Below are 17,746 nucleotides of genomic sequence, written 5' to 3' on the forward strand. Positions count from 1 at the left end.
TAGTAGGGAGAAACAAAACATCCTGAGAAGAAATCCCTCCATCAGTAACTCTGACAAGTGTGACTTATAGTGTAACTCGTAAATTGATAACTGATAATAACCTGATATCCCGTTTTTGGAAAAATAATGCCGCATCAACTACCGAGAAGCTCAGTTACGAGGATACAATGAGTCCTCGTTCTACGTCACCCTGTTTATAGTCACAAAAATTTTGAGATCGCCATTCGTTTATTGAATCTTCGCTTCGCGATAACGTCAAGTCTTTTAAATTTCGCGCGAGAATAAAGGCGAAGTGGCAGGCGTTGTAGGTTGTTCGTTTCGTGGGCGGTAATACAGTCAGTCTATACAAAGTGTAAAACGGTGTGTAAATTGTTAATTGCAATTACAGTTTTAGCAAATTTTAGCATCGGAGACATTTCCACGAAAATGTCCAAGAGAGCAATGTTCACAATAACTTTGGTTCCTGTTACTGCGATGATGTTTCAGCGATGATGATGCCCAGGCGACACCCACCCGCCTCAATTCGCAATTAAAACCATCTCTTCCATTTCATAATCCCAGTTTGCACGTCCTCGTTCATTTCCGCCATTTTGGATTTCGCTCCTGACCGGTCCGAAAAGAAATTCTCGTAGCGAAGTAGACGGTGCTCCGGAGCGCCATCTGTAGCGTCTGGTAGCGGAAGTAGCATTCATTGGACCGCACCCCATAGCAAAGCCGAAAAGCAAATGCGGGAAGATACAGAAATGGAGAAGGATTTACGTCACTGTTGCTATTGTCTTCGATGAAAACAGGAACTCGTATTTATGCCATAGTTTGGCATTCCCATGGTAAAAATGCCCCAGATATGATACGCTAAAATTTTTTCGCATAGGAATTGTGAGGTCTAGGAGCTGATATTCACTTTTTACATTGTTATTTATGGCATATTATGCTTCAATTAACGTCATTTCGTTTATCGTCAAATTTTTCAGGAACGGTAAGTGACGTTAAATGAGGACTCACTGCATCAAGTTTCGCCATAAATCACCATCATATTTTCCAACTATTTCCTTGCTTAAAATGCTTAAAAAAAAACGTTAGAAATACGTCATGTTTGGTATCGTTCTTTTATGAATTACGTGCAAATTACTAACATTTCAATCTAATAAAAGTATAATAGCAATAGCTGAAATTCAATGCTATACATCTTTTGGGCTTATACATGTGATTCATGCAGCAGTTGACCCCCACAAATTGGGAACTTTGAAGTAGGTAAGCTGAAAAAGTTCAGTGGGCATGAAAAGGGGAAGTGTGAAACACATTTCTACTGTTCTCATGTAACTTGACATTTTTTTTCGAACCTAAGGTCTTCGTAATATGATTCCTGCGCGAGCTGTTGTTTGCTTATGGAAAAGAGGAAAGCGTCAGAGGGGGGGAGGTGAGTGCTGAGTGGAGAGGGATATCAGATCTTGGGAAATGCACAAATGTTACTTTCCCACTGCACTGAGCTTCTCCCTATGGTAGTTACATCTCCTGGGGAAGATTCAAACTATGCGCCTATCGTTATTAGCCATAAATGACACATTGCATATATTTTGTCTCAATTTCGTCAAACGATGGATGTGGGAAAATTATACGTCGGGACCACGACCTTCTAACGATCAATGCGGGAAAACGATACTTCGAGGAACAATAGACACAGGAAAAAATTACATTGTCTATATTGAACTTTATTTGGGACCAGGAACTGCGAATGATGAATGTGGGAAAACGATCAATGCAGGAACGATAGATAGTGGTTCCACTGTAGAATATTTCCATTCTTGTCCCTTATGTTATTGCATCTTGTGCTTCGTTCCTTGAAATGGTCACTCACTCTATAGGCTGTTTCCCTTGCACGCTGTTATTTTGGATGTCCTCGCATATATTCCTCATCCACGCTTCTCTGGCTTTCCTCGCTTTGAGGCAAATCTCATTCCTTATTCTCTTGTAGCAAGCTGGTCCTTCCTCAGTATGTGTATTCTTTTACTTTCTCCGTTCTTCAATGAGGTCAAGAACTTCATCCGTGATCCATGGCTTTTTCTTAACACATTTTCTTCTCCCTAGAACTTCTCAAGTGGCCTTCTGAAATCCACTTTTGATATTTGTCCAGCTATTCTCCACTGATTTTTCAGTCAGATCTAATCCTATCTTGCTCTCCAATACCTCTTGAGAGGCCTGTAAATTTTTTGGCTCCCTTAGTTTCTCTAATTGCCATGTGATCTTCACTGATTTCTTCAATTTCTTGAATTCCGGATGGCATTCCATCATCACTAGTTTATGATCACTGTCGATATCTGCCCCCAGGTAGCTTTTACAGTCCTTTATCTGGTTTCTAAACCTCTGCTTCACTAAAATACAGTCTAGTTGAAATCTTCTTTTGTCTCCTTGCATTTTCCATGTATATCTTCTTCGCAAAGGATTCTTAAAAAGCGTGCTGGCAACCACTAATTTGTGTTCTGTGCAGAATTCCAGGAGCCTTTCTCCTCTTTGTTTTCCTAATGCACATTTTACAGTTATTTTTCAATCCTGACCTTTGCCGATGACAGCGTTAGATTCACCTAAAAGAACAAGGTTTCATCAACCCTTACCTGTTTGAATACTTCCCTGATATCATTGTAGATGTCTTCAACTTCCTCCTCCTCGTAGTCTGTCCTACACATGTAAACCTGTACCACTACGGTGTCTACCAGCTTAGTCTCTAACTCCACCATGACTATCCTGTCATTGTACTGAGGGAAGCTTTTCACATGCATTCCGGCAATCATTCTGAGCATAATCCCAACCCCAACATTACCATTTAGAGATCCTGTGTGTATAATCCTATAGCTTCCACTCCAAAGGTCTCCCGCCTCAGGCCACTTCATTTCACTGATTCCTAGCACGTCAATATTCAATCATTTCATTTCCACCTTAAGGTTTTCCAGCTTACCACAAGTCCTAAGTGATGTCACGTTCCTGGTACCTATCCTCATAACTTAATCACAATTGACCGATGTACCCTCTCTGGTAGTCCCCGCTATGAGATCTGAATGGGGGACTAGTTTACCTCCCGAAATTTTTACCTGAGAGAAGACCATCATGTCAGATAATTTAAAGTTGTAGTACCTGCGACTCCTCGGGATAATAATGTAGTTTCCCCTTGCCTTCCACATCACAGTAATGGTGCCGTTAAAGTAAATGTTACCATGCCTGAAGTAAAATGAGTGTCACTGTACTGACCACCGTGGTCTCCACCTTCACTCATATGAAGAAGAGCTTCTGCCCTCTCCCCCGGGTGACGTGAGGCATAATTGTTGGCGGCCTCCCATCACCAAGTCACGGTATCTTCACAGGTTTAATGTATCATTTAGATGGTCTATCTTACCCAGGGATAGACCCATACCACCTTTGAATGCTGCTGCTTTTTGCCCACGACTGCTTCTTCGACGAGAGAACTCGCTTATATCGCAGCTAACCTCTATATCTAGAGTTTGACCCACCATCCACACCCCACGGTGTGGATGCACGGAACGAGTCTTGTTTGTATGTCAAAGACTTACTGCATATGTACATGATTTAATCGCATATATCATACTCTGAAGCTATTCCGCAGAGCGAGTATGAGTATGGGAGATTGAGGAGACAAGGAATTTGAAGCAACTGAAATATTACTATCAAATTCTCAGTTAAATTGGCATCGGGAGCACCGCCATGAATGCATTTGGAATATAATATGAAATAGCAGGGAATCAGCAACTTACTTCGTTTTTTGAATTTTATCATGGTTTTCCTGTTCCTTCCATTACCCAAAAACCAATGCCCAAAATCAATTGATATAGTGACTTTGTATCCCTGCCACTCAAGGAACTCTAATCATAAACATGCAGCACAGTACTTACTCAAGGTACACATTCAGAAGGTTCTCGAGATGCCTTATGTTCCTGCTGCCCACTGCTGCTTGGCAAAGATTACAAAATCCATTCATCCATGGGAATGGATCTTGCAATTTCTGGTCTTTCATTTTTGCAGAATCACAAAAACGGCTCACTAGTGCTGATACACCTAGGGAAAAGAAGAGTAATAATGATAACTAAATAGTTTTAACATAGAAAAAATTAAAATATATATTTACAATAATTACCAACAGTAAGGAATGGCGATGTTTGAACAATCTAGCCATATCATTGACAACATCCTACCACAAAGATGTCTTACATTGGTAAAAACTTGAAAAATAAAAAAAAACTCTGTAACTGGATTCAGACCATTATTTTCAAAAGTAAAAGGAGATATTAAAGATAAACAAAAGAGGGGAAGGCATACACTCCATTTGTCTTTCAAGCAAGAGGCTGTGATGGGGGAGCAAAGGACAAACATGGGCGATCTTGCATGTGATGTCGTTGCCTTCAAAGCGAAGGCAGGCTAGCTATGCAGCTTTGTGATGTATACAGTTTGCGTTTCAAGTCTGTCTCGTCCTGCTTGAGTGAGCTCATGCTGCCATAGTTTCTTTGAAAATTGTGCTTTTAGGACTAAGTTGAATATTAGTATAGCCTTGCTGTAACTAAAATGTTTGGTGTCAATGAATTAGAACTTTAAAACTTAAATACTCTTAGAAATGAGTTGTATTTGGTCTCATTCTTTTTCTCTTTGACCTCGAGCGTGTCATCTAATCTGCCGAAATCTATTTAGACATCTTTGGACCCACAAGGTGACCAACAAAGCATTTGGCCTCCTGAAATGAGGAGAATTGAAGCTGGTAGGCCAAAAAAGGTCAGTTGGTGAGACGGGGTAGGGATGAAACACCTTTCCATTGGGGATGGTCGGATCAGATACATCGGATCCAAATATCCGCAGATATTGCCCTTCACCGGATACATCCTATCCAAAGACGTGGAAGACATTGGATATGAATCCGAAATTTTAAATTAAAGCTTCAGTGAACGCAACGCCCATAAGAGTGGAAAGAGTTCTGATTTACAGTGTCCTACTCATGAACCATTCCGTTTATAAGCTTTTGTACGGGTTATGTAACAATTAAAACCGTGGAAAACAAAAAGGCAAAATATGACTGACACATAGTGTGAATCTTTTCAAGAGATTGAACAAGTCAGCACTGTAGGATAATAACCACATCAATAATAACTACGTTGCAGATTTAACAAAACCATTAGCCCCCACCCTCGGCCCATGCCTCCTGACATTTTTTGTTCCCTCTCCAAACCCAAACAGATCATAAATCATTAGCTTAGAAGAGAAATATCAAGTTACATGCGAATGGAAATGTAACTCGTCCCTCCCCAGTCTCACTGACAGATCTTTTTTAGTTTTAAGGTAAATGTACCAATGCTTGACCCTGAACAAGTGGCAAACTCCCATTCCCTTAGTTAGTACGAGGGTCATCCAGAAAATAAGTTCCGTTTTGGTGTGTAGATCGCTAGAGGCACTTTTTGACAAATGTGGCTACATTGTACAAAAGAAGGGAATCTTCTGAATAGAATGAGAGGAAGATAGGCTCAGTAGCCTTGAAAACAGAGTCACAGCAACTCGTTGAAATGGAGTCCTCGACGTCGCGTCCCGCCACCTCGGTGCCTGTTCCGTCTCGAGTTGTTGTGCGCGGAGTGATTCAATTTCTTCATGCCCGTGGTTCCAAATCGGTTGAAATCACATTTGATCACAGCTACTCGCTTTTTATACAAACTATGAACAATTCTACGATCATAGTAAAGCACTCCAATTTATTTCAGAATTCTAAGCATTGAATTCCTTTCCACATCAAATGCCTTCTCTAAACTGACAAAGGCTATGAAAGTCAATTTGTTCTTCTCCATTTTCTTCTCTATGAGTAGCCTAAGATCCAAAATTGCTTCTCTTCTGCCCTTGCTTTTCTTAAATCTGAACTGGTCCTCATCCTGTATAATAATATGGTAGGAATATTTCCATTAATTAATGGAAATCTACATAATGAATGAAACACTTGGGATGTTGTGACATCAATCTGAGGGCATCTTATGCAAAATCATCCATGACAAAGTTTGCAACAATCTCATAGCTACTCCATCAGTTTTCTACTAAAATTCTCATTAAAACAGGAAAAAGATGGAAATAAAAACATGGGTAAAAAATGTTATGGTGCCAGGTTCAAATGTCTTCCTTAGGATTTTGGGTGTCTGAATGAGGAATCCGATTAAAAAGTAATACAACGTCAATGCTGATTATGATATATCTACCAGAGTCCATTTCCATACAATGCAGTTCCTCCCACTTTCAACCAGTAGATGAAAGGATGGCTTAAGAACGTACAGCTGTACAAGTCAACCAACATGAATGAAGAATCTGGATACTGACAGTTGAAAATCTCAAAAATGTCTAATAGAGATGAATTAGCAGTCCATTTGAATTAAAACAACATATTAAAGGATAAAAACTATTACTTTTACATGAAAAGTAGAAAATATATCAACAAAACATTGGCTGGCTGGCATAACATTGACTTGGAACTGAACACCAGCTTAAAAATTAATCCTGGCCATACCACATTCCATTGACAGAATAATCTTAGGTCTTGAAAGGGGATAGATGGGAACCAAACTAATGTATTAACTACAACATTCCTGAATAAGACCTTGAAAGAGTGCTTTACCACTTACTTCAACAGCAGTACTGGATTATGAACACAATTAAACACACAAAAGGTGAATCTCGCACTGGTGATCAACACGAATCCAGCATCAAAGGAAGCATGAATGAACACTGATAAACATGTAAGCGTACTTCAGCAACTACACAGTCGCTTCCCAAAAAGCTTTTCCTCCACAACACCAATGCAGTTTAATGTTTCCCACTAACTTATTTGCTCATGGTTTTATAGGCCAAATACTGGGCCTATTCATTGGAGACCTACATTTATCACTTCTCAAGAAAGTTTTCCTAATGATACATCCAATAAAATGCAGACTGGCACCAAAAATATCAACATTCCATGTACATTAACAACTAAAAATAAAAAAATGAAACCTCATACAATTGAAAAGTTTGAGTTTCTTTGCACGCTGAAATTAACAACACAATCCATTAATAGAGATGAGTTTACAGCTTCAATTTACCATTAGACAAAATTAACAAGTTCATAGAGTGCCGCAGTTCACACCTGAGAGCAGCAGGAAACTAATTATGTAAATGTATTAAAAGCCCATAATAATGGGATGTAACGACTCATGGCACCAAGATAGTATAATAAATACATCAATTCATCAAACATTTGAAAATTTACGAGGAAGAAACTCTATGAAACAGCAAACGTGCGAATTAAAACGGAATATTCAGTTCTAGTACCCGATAGATGGAAAGACCTACCATTGGCCTCCTATGACGAACGTCAACAAAAGCAATGTTTACATCAAGTCGGCGTAAAATAGATAAATAAGCGGATATATTCCACTTTAGTACAGAAATATGGTTTAAAATACCGAAAAACAAAGAAAATCATCGTGTAAAAACAATCTGATGAAAGGTTCATATTTGGATCACCTGCAAGATCGGATACGTACGCTGGGGGTGAACGACATTAGCTGGGATACCGTTTACAAAATGCTACGGGTGATACGTAAACATACACTTAAACTTTAATAGTAAAATACCATTTAAACAACAAAAAGTAGACGTAACACCTGACGTTCAACGTTTAGGTCCATCGTTCATAACAGTAATCATACTAACAACGGCCTCTGGGATGTACTTCCATAAGAAATGGTCGAGCAAACAAGGAAGTGAGTAAAATAACACATTCCACCGCCTTCATCCCCATTACCCGTAGGTTAAAATGTCAAGCAGACTCAATAGAAATGATGAAAAGCATTGAAGACTTCTCTTGGATAATGGCTGTACTCACTGGATCTGCTTTCTTCGCCGAGTCGGAAGTCCCCGGAGCTGGACACCCTGGCTTCTTGAGAGTGTGTCATGCTGCCAGTCTAGGAACAGAGCACATATTGTGGATTATTTCCATGAAACTTCATAGCCATCAGCGACAAAAATGTAAAAAACTAATATCCAATTCTGCGTAAGGATGTGTATTTCTTCCACCCATTGCAGGAACATGTCCAAAATGCGCATGCGCACATATACGCATTTCGATATATCGATGATATCGATACTCTAGCCAGTTGATCACCGTATTCAAAAAGTGCATTGACGTTGAGACATTATTAAATTCCCAAATGCATTGCAATTAAAAATAAACTATTTTGATAAGGAATACGAATAAAATACAATTCAAAGCTACTAATGATACAGCCCAAAATGCCACAGGAATTATAGAACTTCTGTCTGAAAAGTTTGCCTGCTTTCCATCACTTCCTAATAAATGGCTAGATTTATGCCATACTCGGCGGTTTTGGTCCAATAATTAGGATCAAAACCGCAGTGATATCAAACAAAAAAATCAGTTTCGGCATTACACACTTAACTACGATAGCCACCTCCATACGAAAACTGGACGTGCAAAAATTCAATTGCCAGAAGCTGCCATATGTTACAAAGTGATGAAATAGGAATATGCTAGACAAAACACTGAAAACTTTGCCCCATGAAAATTAATTTACTCCACACTTGTTCATCCCAGGATTGCAGGGAATCAATCAAATCATAAACAGTAGGGGTATGGACCAAATTTTAACTGGAGGGATGGCAAAAAAAGATTAATTATTGACCTAATTCGAATCACCACACATTTTTTCTTGAACTTAAATTCATATAATACAAAAATACTGCTGACTGTAATATCGCAAAAATAGCCATGTTTATTTAATGTCGCCTCATGGGGGCCAAGTAACATTTGGATGCCACCAGTGACATCATGGCAAAAAGTAGAGGTGGTGGAACGCACTTTCATTAACTTTTTTTAGAGGTGAAATATTAATTTGTGTGTTTTTTAATTACAAGTAATTAATTAAATTTTATTACCAAATTTTTTGCCTAGATTACGAATTTATATTGAAGTTTTATCACAGTTATATTACGAAGTGTTATTTGAATGTTATTCCTTTTTTTAACCAGTGCCGGAACAGCGTTTTGGCACTGACACCCCTGGATGCCACCAATTTTTGTTTCTCGATCAGCAAATTCAAGAAGGGATAGGGAGAACAATAAAAAGATATAATCAACCGGGTTGTCATAATGAAGCCCACCAATGAAAAAGTGATGGATCATCCCAAGATAAAAGGGTAGGGGATAAGGTGATGCAAATGAACAACCAGAGGAGACACTCGCAGCATAACTTAGAGGTCACTATATGGGTTCTTGAATCACACACAGAAAAAACCAGTCAGCTGACACCCAAGGAAAATGTCGTGGAGTCAGTGGACAGGTTATTAAGGACTCCAGTTATAAAGGTCAGAAAAGTCTCCAAGTAAAGATTTCAAAAAGTGAGTACCTTCCACAACATTTCACCTCAGACCGTTGATTTCAATTGTAATGCCATTGTGGTTTAACATGCATGATAAGAAAAACCAGTCAGCTTCCAGACCAGCCAGATAAGAAAAACCAGAAGCATTCTAGCAAAGATGACACATGACTTGAGTCAAAACTAGTTGAGCATGAAAAAATCTAAGTGGAAATATACTTCATTCTTTTTACATTTAATTAACAAGGCCGAGGATGCCGTTGAACACACAAGGAATTATCCACTGCAAGAAAGGAGAGTGATAATCATTGGTTGAAGTGGCATACAACCCAGTGGAGTATGGCACAGCGTGGTAACTATGAAATTATTTTTATTAAGAAGTGTTAAGGGAATCCAACAGACCAGACACTAAGTAGAAATGACTTACAGTATGTTGAGCACTATTGTGATTAATAATTAGCATTAAACCAAATAATACTACATGTACTAGAAATTTTGATGCAAACGCATTTGGTCCAAAAATTTGTATATAACGGGATGGGGCTCCCACCATGCATTTCATTTGGACCAAAAATTGGAAAACAAACAAAAGACGATAGTAAAGTAAACAACTGTGGAAGGTTGTGAAGTGGAGGTTTCTGTCTTATTTTGCAGTCGAAATTGTATTAGCAGGCCTCTTGAATATCAAAGAGGCGAAAAAAAGAAAACAGAGAGAGAATTGGACTTGGCCAAAAAGAGGAGATGAAAGCATTGGAGTAGATGTGCTACCCATGTTGGAGAAGGAGTTGGTTGCCGATATTCCCATAAATTATCGACATTACTTGACGATGAGTGAAGATATTTTCATGTCCCTTATCAGCAAGATTGAGGGTAGAATAAAAAGCCATGATATAAACATGAGGCAGTGTTTTCCGCCAGGAAAATGTTATTAATAAATGATGGACATTGTAGTTGAGATGATGCTATGAATAGTGGCGTAAACATGCATTGAAATCACATTTTTCTATCCTAATTGATCAGTTACTAAAAAGTCCTCAGCCGAATATCATAGTGATCGAACGGATGGCTCTAGTGTTTCACAAGTAGTCATTTCTCCAGCTGCTCACTCACTCGGAATTGCATGTCCTCCATAAAGTTCACCTGTACAATTCAGCCTCGATGCCGTATGTAAATCTTTTATTCTTTCCTAAACACTTACCTCTTCTTATATTGCGATTCTAATAATTCGCTTCCTTTTTGTTGAACATGAAATCATTATTACAGATGTCCTAGTTGAGTGTTTTCATCATCTCACGAGACTAATTTTTGCTCATTTTTACTTTAAGGACCGCAACAGGGGATAAAATAGACGATCATGAATTGCAGTGAGCCACATAAAAGTTAAAACAAGTGTGGTTTTGTACCTTTCAAGAATCCCTATATTTGAAATGCAAGGGATTCAGAAAAGGGAGTTTTAATCACTCTTGGTTTTTAAATTTTCTGTAATGAAACCCATCACCCATCAAATAGCAACCTTGTCTCGAATGTTTATTTTGTTTCCTGTTGCTGCACATATAAGCTTCTAGAATAGAAGCCATGGTCAATTACTTCCCCAATTATGTATTTAGTATCTTGCTTTCTCCTATTCCCAGTTACATTGAACTCAATTTGACCATCTTGGTGAACAATACCCCACATGACCTTGCTCATGTCAGAATTTCGTAGAATTGATGACACGATTTTGACGAATAACTCGTAACTTACACCAATGGATGTCTGAGATGTGGACAGTTCTATATTTTTGTGTAACTTTTGTCTTCGTAGTCGGATCCCTTACACCGTGTTGTGTATTATCGAACTCCATGATGTGTTACAATTTAACTCTTGGGGATTTTTGCGCTTGAGCTGGCCTTTACAATGAAGATAGTGAAACGCCTTTACATGGGTACCTGGGACCTATCTGCTAAGTCAAAGTTTGATTTTCATTGAGTGACCATGATGGCACCGCTTCTAGCTAGAGGAATTATTTCTCATAATTTTTTTCTTGCAACTTCTAATTAGTTTTCATACAATAAATAGTACATTGTTTCAAGTTGTTAAAATCATGCAATGAAAATAACGTAGGGCATCTAAATGATAACAGTGTTCTGATTTGGTATGCAGATGGCAAAGCGTACACAACCACTGACAATGGAAAGGATCTTGGAGCTATTTGATAATGACTCACAGATAAGTGACCTAAGTGGTGATGAGGACATAGATCGAACATACTTGCCTCCTCGTCTAAATTAATGACGAGTGCTCAGAAGACTCCACTGAGGAAGAAGTATCCTTGACATTCTCATTGGCTCCTACGTCTTCACAGAATAGCATACAGTTTACGGCTATCTCTAAGCCTTCCTTGCAATCTGAGATGGCACTCCTTTCATTAGCAAGCCCAGCCAAAAGCTTTCGAGGTGAAGGTTCATCCACCAGAGAAAAATCCAGCCAAAAGACTGGTGAGGTTACGATAGTGGTATGTTACTGTTGATATGCTTATTAATTAACTTATAGTTACCTTGTTAAATTTTACAATAATAGTTGACCTAATCATTGGTATTTCCCCACTGACAATGATAAAATCATTTTCAGAACCCTGATCCAGTTGCAAGCCCTCTTCAGCATTGGCTGAAATATTTCCCGAATGCTTTCTTTCAGCTTGCGGCAGATTTTACCAATACAGCACACTCCCGATTATCCGGGCTAATGAAGGGGAGAGACGGCACGAATAATCGGAAAACACGGATAACCCAAACGTTTACTTTAATATCTTGTAATGTTCATGATTTACGTAAAAAACAATAAATTATTATTTATGCAATTATTCTGTTATTTTAGAGTGCTTCCCGGACTCATTGAGAGCTCTTTCTTTGCCAGTTCGCAATCTTTTTAGCGGCGACAACATGGTTGTACTCGTATTATTAAAGCCAAATGTAAGGCTTGGTTTCGAAAACCACACATCCATGACTTTGTAATCACGGATACCGAAAAGTGGTCAGCACGAATGCTTCAAAACCACTGCTCAACGTCGCAAACTACACTGTCAGGCACCACACCACGTACGTCGCCTCTCGCACAAATTGCCTGGATTGCAACTGCTGCGGGACGTGTATCCGTGATCACAGAGTGCAGTCGCGCACTGCGAAGCTTGGAAAATAGGAACATGGTGCTCCTATGAATGCAGCTAGCAGGCGATCACTTCCGTTTTACAAAGGGGATTCTAACGGAAATAATAAGCCTGGTGTATCCTAGTATTAAAGCAGTTATTCTGGTGATTTTGCGTCTGATTTACCTTTTTGATAAAGATCGTGGAAAATATTGAGTGAGAGTGAAAATCATGCACGGATAATCTGCAACACGGATATACCGCAGCCTGATAATCGCAAGTCTACTGTATGTATTCTTTTGTTTGACCAGGGAAATCGATAGACACCAATCCAAACAAAAGCAAAAAGTTTTTCGGAATCAGCATTCTTATTAAATATCAAAGGCTGCCTATGTACTGGCAACAAGGATTTCGTCTTCCTCAGATATCGGAGAACATGACTAGAGATTGTTTCCTGACCTTCAGGATGAATTTACACTTTGTGGATACTTATCCCTCCACCTGATTCTGAGATTAACAAGTCGTGGAAGGTACAACCTGTAATTAATGCAGTGTGTAACACACGCCTTAATATTCCTCGGGATCGTAACTGCTATTCATTCGATTAGCAAATGATTCTGTTTACTGGCCATAGTCCCATACTTATGCAATACACAAAAAAACAAACCTTAACCTGTGGACTTAAAGAATTCCATCATTACATCTTCTTTGGGCATAGCGATGGACTTTGAAGTGTTTCAGGGAAAGAATACACCTCTTCCCTGTTCAGAGCTAGGCCATGGCCAATCTGTGGTTCTGTGTCTGATTCAAACTATTTCCAAGGGTAATTTTGCTTATTTTTATCACCTGTTTACCTCTTCCACTACACGAAATATTAAACAATATAGGGAAAGAAGGGACAGGTACCATAATAGCAAATCGAGTCTCAGGCCAGAGCAAGCTCGAAGAAAAAAAAAGATGAATTGGGGAGAGTCACTGTAATATGTGAGCTGTAATAATCATATTACAAAATCCAAGCTAGCAAATACTACTAAAAACAATATATGACTCCTATGGGATTGAAATACTCAAAAATGCGTTCAACCTAACCCTATGACGATAGAAAGGGGTGTCACTACAATAAATGGTGAGATTTAGGCCTTCTAGGTTTTGCATTCACAACAGGGCACTCTACATTAACAAGCTTTCTTTTTCAGCTCAATGATTAATTGGACAAATCCTTTCTGAGGGATTAGTTGGACTGTGGAATTAATAGGGTGGTTTCCTATTATTTTTTTATTGCCTAATCGAAAGATTATTACACCTGGAGTATGTATTTCACGCTTTTGGATTTTTAGATGACGATATCTATTTTTCGCGATTAAATGAAAAGTGAAAATTTTCTAGCGCGCGAAAACGCGACGCGAAGTATGAATGTCGGGAAATCTCTCCGTGTGACGTATTTCTGGTTCCCGCTGCCTCTTGTGAGGTGACTTTGAGGGGAGTTGAGCGCTGATACGATGCAGGCTGCTAGCGGGTAGCTGAGTACCCTGCTGGCTGGTAGCGCTTGGCTTAAATAAGGATTATTAATACCTTATCAAATGAAGAAAACTTTCCGACCTTAGCCAGTTTTAATAAGTGATTATTAAGACATGTTTCCCTGAGCTCTGCGCCTCATGCATGCATTGGTAACCTCAGACGACGTATAACTCCTATCTTCTCGTGTAGAAACTAGGTCCCTGTGACGTCACGTGGAGTGGCATCGCATGGGCACCAATCTGGCCCTTTTAAAAATGAGGATAAAAATGGACCATTGCCATTCGTCTAAACTGGTATTTCTAAAACGAAATAATTTGTATATTATGAATACAGTAATGGTGGGTAACGAATCGCAATCAATGACTTTCGTTTTCTTTGATGAAGGAAACTACCCTATTGAGAACCAGAGAACACATTCAATGCGAAACCTTATAGAAGTACCATGTGATGATTGTTAAGGCTATTTACTCTGTATAACTTAACTAAGACAACACACAAATTCCACACCATTCACCGATGGCCCTCGGAAACAACACCCGAAGATAAGAAGACCACCACGTGAATTTAAATGCTTTCGTTTCTATGTTCAAAGTTTGTTAACCCTGAAAAAAAACCCTTTATTTCCACCCTTTTTACCTCCTCCGGTTTTTCCAAGCAACACCTCTCCTCTCTCCCCTCCCCCCCACGCTTTCCACTTCTACCCATTCCAGCCACCTCCTTGAGGATTTTCCATCCCATTTCTCCTCTCTCTCCCCTCAGTTCTCCCACTCCCGCCTCCTAAATATTTATAAATTAACTGCACTTACCACCATTTGTACCTTGAAAATGATGTAGTAACATCGAAACTCGGGTCAGATTAAATTTATTTTTGTGGAAAATTGCAAATCATCTTTCATTATAAATTCACCACTATCAAAGTTCACAAAATGCACACACCCCATGAAGGAGCAAATAAGTGTCCAAATCTGACAGCGCAACAGAGGAAACCGAAGAGAGTGCGACGTAATTGAATTCTTGCAAATAATTAAGATCTATATTAATCGAAAAAGAATAATAAGTTTACAGTAATAAAATGAAATGTGTGACTCCTTGCACCAGTCTTGGAACTGTTCACAATGCCGGGTTTTCATCCGACCTTAACCACCGCCTCACCCTCTTTTCCGAATCCCTTGCCTTTCAAAAGTAGGCCATCTTGAAGAAGATAAAACCACACTTGCCCTAACTTTTATGTGGTCTATTGCAATTTAAAAAATGTATATGATGCTGTTGCAGTGAATTTAAAATGATTTGAAATGCATAAAGAAATACAAAACAAGTGAACGAGTTAAAAAAAATGTGAGCATAGTTTCCATGTCAGGGACTCAAACTATCAATAATTACCATCACAGTCGCACGTTTACTCCACTAGGCCACAGCAACTGATTGTGGTGCAAGTATTATAATATGTAAAATATAAAACAACCGTGAAAACCGGGACAAGTACACTGTTAATACACACGAAATTATTATTAAATCCAACAAAAATCAAAACAGAATGATCAGTTTGCAAGTAACATCTCCTTGTGAGTGCATAAATAATGCGCAAATGAAATATTTTCGGTGAGTTACCAAGGAAGACACAAAGAGTAAGGGTAACTAAAATTCCTCGAGAAGCAGAAGTGGTGCCACAAGCTTTGTCCTAAAACTTTTGAAAATGACTACACATTTACAGGTTCTGGAATAGAAATTCATGCAACTGATTATCCAAGAATATAAAGGAAAATAGAACCTGTTCTAATTTGGTTCATGCATCCGTACATGTTCCGTTCTGGTCCACCAAAATGATTCACGCAAACGTACATTAACTTGTACGTGTTAATGTACCGTGTAACCAGGCCTTTAAACTCCCCTCATTTGGGGGAGGGGGGCAACTTAGCTCTCCCCTAACACATTTCATTCTACGTATGGACATCAATAAGGAAGATCACACCGAATTGAAAGATTGATCTGAAGAAGCAGCTTCTTCAAATTGATTTTCAGTACAATCATAATGAATATAACACTCACATGCAATAAGACGGAAGTCAAAATGAAGGAAAGAACTAGTGCATACACTGTTTTCATAAAAATTATATGAGGTTATGTTAAATTAATTATGATTTCAGGGAAATTACAGTAAGAACTTAAAACATATTTAAATTCATGTAATAATTAATAAAATAAAACACTTATTATAATAACGATAACACCGGAGCGCATTTTAAACTCAACTTTCTAAGTAAACTCAATTTTTACGCGAAAGGCCGAGTGAAGAAAAACTCTGGGCATTTAATTGTGTCCACGGCACGCCATGCAGGAATGTTTTTATTCCATATCACTGCTCATGGATAATACACTCTCGAAAATAGACTCGGTATGAAAAAGCGCGTTCGGCGTGGGTATTTTCCAGATCTTATAATGAGTGTATAATTCCTAAACAGACATTAATGGATTAAGCAAAGCATATTTGTTCGCTGATTGTCCGATTTCTTCCCACAAACTTTTTCATTACAGTGCTGCATTCCAAACAACGCACTGACATTCGTTTCATTCTACACTCTACCACCTACAAATCGGAGATTACACAATTGATAATGCTAGTTAAGACCACAATTGGAAGTAGCTGCATGACATAATTTTAGGTTTTGTAAGTAAAACCAGCAAAGGATCCCAAACCCAGCTTTACCACTATCATTTACCTGAAAGATCGTCGCCGTCGACAACCATGTCCATTCCAGCATTTAAAATCGTAATTAGGTAAAAATGGACAACATACATAAATATATATCGCGCATAAATACCAAAAAAATTTAATATCGAGCTCCTAAACAAAACAGCCAATATCTTGGAGGATGTACACACGGTTATGATATATTTCTCGATTACAATGAGGACTTTCATTTTGAATTAGGCCAATCGCATATGACTTTTGGATTGTCCGTTACTGTGACATTCATCACTTAAAAGATGTGCAAAATCATTATGTCGATTAAAAGGGTAAGCCCGAGACGTACAGAAGAGAACTGCAAATGAACGGGTAATAATACCGACAACATTACGATGAGACATGAGGCTACTGTATATAAAACATAGGGTATAAGGAAGCAAATTTGTGGGCGAAAGGGATTAAAAGTCGTTGCCAAAGAATTTTCGGGGATAATAAATCATCTATTACACTCTAACGTCATCTTACGAGCTATGTTTACATTGGTCTACTTGCACCAGAATCAGTAGCACCCGATGACGCTGCGGAATAATAGGCAATAGTAGGACCTATCGACGAAACTTTTCAAACAATTCCGATACAATTGGCAATGAGCACTAAGCCAAGCTCACAGCAAAGGATCCCAAACCCAGCTTTACTAACTATCATTTACCTGAAAAATCGTCGCCGTCGACAACCATGTCCATTACAGTCTGGCGGGCGGGAGTGTTTACCATGGGTTTCATACTTCAGTGAAAACAAACATCTAACTTTTGGTAAAACTAACTAATAAATCAGTATTTCCATAATTACAGGCAAATTTCCAAGGTGATAATACACAATGTACAGCAGTAGCAAAAACCATTTGATTTTCAAAACACAAATTTAACAATCGTTGTTCTTTTTTTAACATGGCTGGTATGAGAAATTCATCGAAAACACGTCAACGTACCCAACCAACACCCAGCCCATCTTCGCGCATTAA

The 17,746-nt window shown here is 38.7% G+C and overlaps 1 protein-coding gene across 2 annotated transcripts in view; it reads right to left on the bottom strand.

The window, feature by feature from the left end:
* LOC124167545 overlaps positions 1 to 17,746 on the bottom strand; it is a 97,183-nt gene that overhangs the window by 60,254 nt on the left and 19,183 nt on the right. The window contains exons 1-3 of one of the 2 annotated variants that reach the window (XM_046545512.1): positions 17,435 to 17,635; positions 7,889 to 7,967; positions 3,900 to 4,062 (exon numbers count right to left, since the gene is read on the bottom strand). In XM_046545512.1, the coding sequence (XP_046401468.1) occupies positions 3,900 to 4,062; positions 7,889 to 7,958 (233 nt within the window). In that variant the 5' untranslated portion in view covers positions 7,959 to 7,967; positions 17,435 to 17,635. Of the gene's footprint in view, positions 1 to 3,899; positions 4,063 to 7,888; positions 7,968 to 17,434; positions 17,636 to 17,746 lie in introns of those variants that run through there. The other variant, XM_046545503.1, reaches the window with a different exon arrangement.

Source organism: Ischnura elegans, chromosome 1, assembly GCF_921293095.1.
Source record: "Ischnura elegans chromosome 1, ioIscEleg1.1, whole genome shotgun sequence".
In the NCBI taxonomy this organism is placed as follows: Eukaryota; Metazoa; Arthropoda; class Insecta; order Odonata; family Coenagrionidae; genus Ischnura; species Ischnura elegans.